The sequence below is a fragment of the Anarhichas minor genome, unplaced genomic scaffold, assembly GCF_050575085.1.
Source record: "Anarhichas minor isolate MPS153535 unplaced genomic scaffold, ASM5057508v1 ptg000038l, whole genome shotgun sequence".
Lineage (NCBI taxonomy): Eukaryota > Metazoa > Chordata > Actinopteri > Perciformes > Anarhichadidae > Anarhichas > Anarhichas minor.
This window is the reverse complement of record NW_027466484.1, coordinates 2,865,001-2,872,500: the sequence shown is the minus strand read 5'-3', so window position 1 is coordinate 2,872,500 and position 7,500 is coordinate 2,865,001. Positions and strand designations below refer to the sequence as shown.

Genomic DNA, 7,500 nt, shown 5'->3' with positions numbered 1-7,500 from the left:
CTCACCAGATAACATGAGGGGAGCTAAAGTTATATTATTATTTATAGTTCTGATCACTTTATTTGAAGCACACTGACGTCTTCAACATGACACTTGAGTTTCTCCAGCGACACAGACATTCTTCTGTTAAACATGACGGTGAACATCTGTTTCCTACAGTGTGTCACTGTGATGTTGAACAGCTGGATTAGACCCTGAATACAAAACAAGATAAGATAGACTATTGTCGCGAAGGAAATTTGTCTTGGAAACATACATACAGTGTACAGTGTCTGCTGTTAAAAAACAATACAAATAACATATTGCATACATACATTACATACACAGACTGTCGCCAGTGCACATACCCGCACACACAGTACCTACAGTACTTGCAAAGACTGCCACCAGCCAACAAACACATTTCACACTGCCCATTGTACAACGCACCAGTAGTGTGTAGTTAAGATATAAAAAATCGGTGTTACAGGGGTTAAGCTTTGGCTAGCTTGCCATTTAGGGCTTTGATGGACAGGGGGACAAAGGAGTTCTTAAAGCGGTTGAGCTGCACTGGGGGACTCTGAAGCGTCTGCCTGAGGGAAGAAGCTGGTATTCAGGGTGGAGGATATGAGTGGGGTCTGAAATAATCTTCTGGGCCTGTCTGATGATAGTTTCATCAAAGACGGCCTGGAGTGTGGGATGCTGTCTGACTCCCATGATTTTCATGGCTCTTTGTGTTAGCCGGGTGATCTGGGCTTTCAGCTGTACACTGAGGTTGCCAAACCAGGCCGAGATGCCAAACCGCAGGACGCTCTCAGCGATGGCGTGGTAGAAGAGGAGCAAGACTTTCTGGTTGACACCAAAGACCCTCAGCCTTCGGAGGAAGTGTAGCCGCTGTTGGACCCTAGTACAGACATTTTCCACCTGAACACCCATGTCAGTTTATTGTCAATGTGTATGCCCGGGTCTCTGTAGGAGTCAACCTGTGCAATGTTCTGGTCACGAATAACCACTGGTGAGTGGTCTCCAATGTATTTGGGGTCGAATACCATCTCCTCTGTTTTCCTGACGATGAGGAAGTGTTTGTCGCACCACTGGACAAAGTTCTGAATCTCATGTCTGTACACAGCTGTATCCGATGTGTCAGACATGAGACCCAGGATGGCTGTATCATCACAACACTTGATCATGTAATTGTTAGCAGTGCTACATGTGCATTCATTAGTGTACAGGGTGAACAGGACTGGTGAACTGACGCACCCCTGGGGGGCGCCGGTGTTGATGGTCAAGGGTTCAGACAAGGTCCTGTTCACCCTGACCTGCTGGGTACAGTTGGTGAGGAATGAGTGGTACCACTTAATAGTGAGGGGGTTGACATTCATCAACTGCAGTGTATTCAGGAGAACATGAGCCTGTAGGGTGTTAAAGGCTGAACTGAAATCTACAAACAGTCTAGCATTAAAAAACGCTACCAAACAAAAGTGAGCGCAGGTTAAAACAGACGTGATGTTGAATCACAGCTAAATCAATCAATCTGAGAAACACTGTTTTCTAAAGTCAAACTGAAATGATTGTGTGTCTGCATGTTGTTGTTGTTTGAACTCAGTGAAGCAGTAGATCGTCTCTCGTGTTGTTAGTGGACAGAGAAAACGTCCCGCCGGCTACTTCTGCTGTTCCATCTGTCCCGGTAATCTACGGTGACCGCACACCTTCATCAGGGAAGAGGAAGGTCACATGTTGGTGGTTATTTCTCCAGTGGGGGTCTGGTCTCACAGTCTGGTCTCAGGTCTGGTCTCACGGTCTGGTCTCACGGTCTGGTCTCAGTCTGGTCTCTGGTCTCAGGTGAGAGCTTCACCTGGTACGTGGTGATGGTGTCTCTGCTGGTGATTGATTGGATCGGTCCATCTCAGTTAGATGTTTTTGTTCTGGAACAATACAACTGTAAGTGAGTGAAGAAGAACTCACAAAGACCTCCCGGTTCTTCTTCACTGTCTTGAAAAATGAATGTGACACACTTCTGATCCGGGGGGGGGGGGGTATTAATCTGTTGACAAGAGGATCTGTCCAGCACAGCCTGTTCACAGACAGGCAGACCGACTAATCATAGATTAATCAACTTAGCTTGGAGATGTGAGACAGGTGGTGGAGCAGTTACCTCCACCACCTGTCCACAGGTGTAACAAGACAACGATCAATAGTTCTATTGATCTATGAATGATTGGTTTCTAGATTGTGAGGTTAGGCAGGCAGACACACACACAGATAGACACAGACAGACAGACAGACACATAGACACACAGACACACACAGACAGACAGACTGACACACAGACAGACACACACACAGATAGACAGACAGACACACACAGACAGACAGACTGACACACAGACAGACACATAGACACACACACACACACACAGACAGACAGACATAGACACACACAGAGACAGACAGATCCATCATTTCTCTGCTGCATCTTCTGGCCAACATATGTATCTGTAATTAAAACGATCCGTCAGTTTTCTGAATGTAACATTAACATGAAGAATCCAAGCTGTTCACGTAGGTCCAATAACACCGACTATCATCACATGTGTACCTCACAGACTCCCAGAATCCTCTGTGATCCAGCAGTTACAGATGTGAAGCTGTTGATAACATCTCAACAATATGTCACCTTGTTCTCATTGGTCTGCATGAATCCATGACGACATGTTTGTAGAAATATTCACCACAGAGACGTCAGACGTCCTTCATTCAGACCACTAGTTCAATGACAGTAGGAGATAAAAGCTTCACCAGTGTGTTATTACCTTCACCTCAACCTCTTTGTACTGAATGATGTTTCCTCCTTCCTTCCTTCCTGTCAGCTGATCACCAGCTCTTCATATCTAGTGCTTCTCAACCTTCTCTGAGGTTACGATAACCTGCAGTCCTGTTTGAAGGGGAAAAAACCCATGTGAAGAGTTCAGGTCCTGAGTGGCTGACATGGATCTAAATGAGCTCCACGGGTCCTGAACTTCTGGATAGAGCTTCAGATCATTTGACTGTTTGTTGTTGTTTTTATGAGGACCGTGGGTACCGTACCGTTAGTCCTACGTCTTCACCAACCGGCTGCGTGACCACAGGTGTAGTGGAGTCTGGAAACCAGATGTTTGTTCCACAGAAGCATTGGAGAGAAGGCGTCACGAGAAACTGTTGCTTTAAAATAATACGTGGCAGCTGATTGGATGAACCATCTGTCAATCAAAGTGTAACCAAAGCCAGTTTTCCATGTCGAAAAGCCTTCAGTGTCGTTCTTTGCTATCCAGTTGTGATGGAACTGATGCTATTAGCATCTAAGCTAACCTGTTATGAATCAAGTCGTCTCACACACCTAAGCCCCTCCCCTTTATCTGCCAGTAGCTCCTGATTGGTCCGTACTCTGTCTGCATATCTAAATGTCTCCATTGTTTTTGTTTGTTTGCAGGTGATCAGACTACATGTCCCAGAAACCCCTGTGAGAGCTTCTCGCCCGTGTTTCCACTCTCCCTCCGTCCGGTTGGTTGGATGAGTCCCAAACAGCAACAGAACTGTGAGCAGTGATTGGGCGCTGAGCCGGACCGGGTAGCCAACGGGAAGCCAGGTGAGAGGTCATGTGATGATGATGATAGATCTGTTAGAGCATAGGTTCTCAACTGTCCCCCCCCCCAAACAGATTCAAGTGTTAACAAGTTAATACCTCTTTTTAATAAATCATCTTCATTTCATGAATGTAGCTCCTCTTCGTGAACATAAAGAAGTGATGGCGTCTTTGACACATAATATGACTTTTGTTATTTACTAAAATAGTTTTTGAGCCAAAATAGTGTTTTTGTTTCTGTTTACGTCTGATTTAAACTACTGTTTCCTGAACACAAATCATTTTCTCTTGGATCGCTGCTAATGGCGTCAAAATCCATAAATAATCTAATATTTCAGACTGAAATCATTATCAGACTTTCAGCTGACTGGAGGGTCACAGTGATGAAGCTAAGCTGTGTGTTTCTGTTAGCTAAACCATGCTACGGTTAGCTCACTGTAGTGTCCATGTTAGACTCTATCAAACTTCATCATTAACACCGTTTTAGTCAACAAGAACTTCTCTACGACTGTCCGGATGAATTTGTTGACAAACTTTGTGGATATTTTAATCTAGTTTCAGACCAAGAACGAGAGAGTCTGTGAGTTCGTCTCATTTAAGTCTGAAATATTTTGGGATTTCTTTATGGATCAGTGGTAGAACTGTTTCAGGAGATTCAGTCTGTTCTTCAAGGAATAAATTAACAAATGTTTCATAACTTTATTAGACAGCAATAAATTTGCCAAAGAAACAACCGACCTCATGAATGTATTTAAAACCACGTGGAGTGGAAGTCCCAGTGCATGCTGGGATATCGTGATAGGAGTACATAATGAACGGTACATGTCCCTGCAGGCTAGCCATCATGGCGGACGTGGACCCAGACACCCTGCTGGAGTGGCTGCAGATGGGGCAGGGTGACGAGCGGGACATGCAGCTCATCGCTCTGGAGCAGCTCTGCATGCTGCTGCTCATGTCTGACAACGTGGACCGCTGCTTTGAGACGTGAGTGTTCTTATGAGGGAGGGGGGAGAGAGAGGGGGGGGGAGATGGAGAGACGCACTTCCTCCTAAAATGCGAAACATTCAATAAAATTAGGAACATGTACTTTAAAAAATTCAACTCTGTAATTTCAGATTTTGAAAAATTTAGTGACATCTCAAAATTAAAAATACTCCAAGGAGATAGGAAGTATAGGAAGTATAGGAGATAGGAAGTATAGGAGAAGGAGATAGGGCATACCTTGCTGCCCAATATGTATTAATATGCCACAACCTGAGGGACAGTGAGTGACCTACACACACACACACTGTATATATATATATATATAATTAATAATCAATCTAGATGTTATATTAATGTGTATTAATGTTATTGTGTATTGGTATTATTGTATGTTTAATTTTGTGATGCTTTGGCAGTACCGTTTCTAAACGTTCATGCCAATAACGCAAATCTCTTTCCTCCAGCTGTCCCCCTCGGACGTTCCTCCCGGCTCTTTGTAAGATCTTCCTGGACGAGAGCGCTCCGGACAACGTGCTGGAGGTCACGGCCCGAGCCATCACCTACTACCTGGACGTGTCGGCGGAGTGCACACGGAGGATCGTGGGAGTGGACGGGGCCATCAAGGCGCTGTGCAACCGGCTGGTGGTGGTGGAGCTCAACAACAGGACCAGCAGAGACCTGGCCGAGCAGTGTGTGAAGGTAGGGGGGGAGGAGGTGGAGGTCGTTGTTTATTAACGGGATGCATCGTTCACTGAGGATTATAGAGTCACGACTTAAAGGCTTGCTGAGGGCTCAGGTTGTCTCTTAACCTGCGTCCATAGTCTCAGGTGAGACATTTACTTCCTGCACCACTTTTCTCTCCCGTCTCTCGTCAGACTGTTTCTGCTGCTTCTGTGTTTTTTTATCTCGTTATCCTGCCATGTGTGTTTCTCTGCTATCACAGTGTGTGTGGTCTAACACACGGAGATAACAGCTGATCAGAGATCAGCCTGTGTGTGTTTCTCTGACTCGACCGTGTGCTGCCAGATGTTTATTAATACACATCACAGGACAGCTGTGTTCTCTATTCAGACAGGAAGATGTTGTGTGTGCTGTTGGAGAGAGAGGGGGGGGGGGTGATCTCCATACAGATGATTGATTGCACTTGATATCTGGACTGAAAACATCGGATCATCCCGAATAGCAATATCAAAGTGAAACAGCTGATGGGATGATTAGTGGTGGTGCAGAACATTGTGGAGCAGCCGTCCGTCAATGAAACATTATCACTGAGATCATTGTTTAGCTGAGAATGTATTTGAAAGATTCTGGAACTTCTGTTGTTGCTGCTCAAGAAAGATTATTTGCTTACATACAACAATAATCAAAAAGAACCGATAAGAGCACTCGTATCAATAATCACTATTATTAACACGCGTGTTGTTTTAGGTGCTGGAGCTGATCTGTACCCGGGAGTCTGGCGCCGTGTTCGAGGCCGGCGGTCTGAACTGTGTGCTGAGCTTCATCAGAGACAGCGGCCACCTAGTCCACAAAGACACGCTGCACTCGGCCATGTCTGTGGTGTCCCGGCTCTGCAGCAAGATGGAGCCTCAGGACTCGTCTCTGGAGACCTGCGTGGAGTCTCTGTCCAGCCTGCTCAAGCACGAGGACCACCAGGTAAACCCACGAGTCGACGTTTTTAGTTTTTAATCAGCTGGGTTTTTTTCTTCGGCAGAACTAACGACTTCCTGTCCCCCAAAGGTATCGGATGGTGCTCTGCGCTGCTTCGCCTCATTGGCCGACAGGTTCACCCGCCGCGGCGTAGACCCCGCCCCTTTGGCCAAACACGGGCTGACGGAGGAGCTGCTGTCCCGCATGGCGGCCGCCGGCGGCACGGCGTCGGGCCCCGCCTCCTCCTGTAAGCCCGGCCGGACCTCGACAGGCGGCGCCCCCTCGGCGCCGGACTCCAAGCTGAGCAACCAGGTGTCGACCATCGTCAGCCTGCTGTCCACGCTGTGCAGAGGGTCGCCGCTCGTCACTCACGTAAGCTAAGCTAACGTTAGCATCAGACGTCTGGATCTTAAGTTATCGGAGGAACAAGCTGAGCTAACGTTAGCATCAGACGTCTGGATCTTAAGTTATCAGAGGAACAAGCTGAGCTAACGTTAGCATCAGACGTCTGGATCTTAAGTTATCAGAGGAACAAGCTGAGCTAACGTTAGCATCAGACGTCTGGATCTTAAGTTATCAGAGGAACAAGCTGAGCTAACGTTAGCATCAGACGTCTGGATCTTAAGTTATCAGAGGAACAAGCTGAGCTAACGTTAGCATCAGACGTCTGGATCTTAAGTTATCAGAGAAACAAGCTGAGCTAACGTTAGCATCAGACGTCTGGATCTTAAGTTATCAGAGAAACAAGCTGAGCTAACGTTAGCATCAGACGTCTGGATCTTAAGTTATCAGAGAAACAAGCTGAGCTAACGTTAGCATCAGACGTCTGGATCTTAAGTTATCAGAGAAACAAGCTGAGCTAATGTTAGCATCAGACGTCTGGATCTTAAGTTATCAGAGAAACAAGCTGAGCTAACGTTAGCATCAGACGTCTGGATCTTAAGTTATCAGAGGAACAAGCTGAGCTAACGTTAGCATCTCCTGTCTTCAGGACCTGCTGCGCTCGGCGCTGCCCGACTCCATGGAGTCCGCTCTGGGTGGAGACGAGCGCTGCGTGCTGGACACCATGCGGCTGGTGGACCTCCTGCTGGTTCTGCTGTTCGAGGGTCGCAAGGCGTTGCCCAAGTCCACGGCCGGGTCCACGGGTCGGATCCCCGGACTGAGACGCCTCGACAGCTCTGGAGAGAGATCACACCGACAGCTCATCGACTGTATCCGTAGCAAAGACACCGACGCTCTCATAGACGCCATCGACACCGGAGGTG

The 7,500-nt window shown here is 46.9% G+C and overlaps 1 protein-coding gene across 3 annotated transcripts in view; it reads left to right on the top strand.

Annotated features, from left to right (window-relative positions):
• hectd1 (HECT domain containing 1) overlaps positions 1–7,500 on the top strand; it is a 40,379-nt gene that overhangs the window by 5,912 nt on the left and 26,967 nt on the right. For all 3 annotated transcript variants that reach the window (XM_076107347.1, XM_076107346.1, XM_076107345.1), the window contains exons 2-7: positions 3,449–3,604; positions 4,436–4,585; positions 5,050–5,284; positions 6,014–6,241; positions 6,326–6,607; positions 7,227–7,497. In XM_076107347.1, the coding sequence (XP_075963462.1) occupies positions 4,446–4,585; positions 5,050–5,284; positions 6,014–6,241; positions 6,326–6,607; positions 7,227–7,497 (1,156 nt within the window). In that variant the 5' untranslated portion in view covers positions 3,449–3,604; positions 4,436–4,445. The remainder of the gene's footprint in view (positions 1–3,448; positions 3,605–4,435; positions 4,586–5,049; positions 5,285–6,013; positions 6,242–6,325; positions 6,608–7,226; positions 7,498–7,500) is intronic.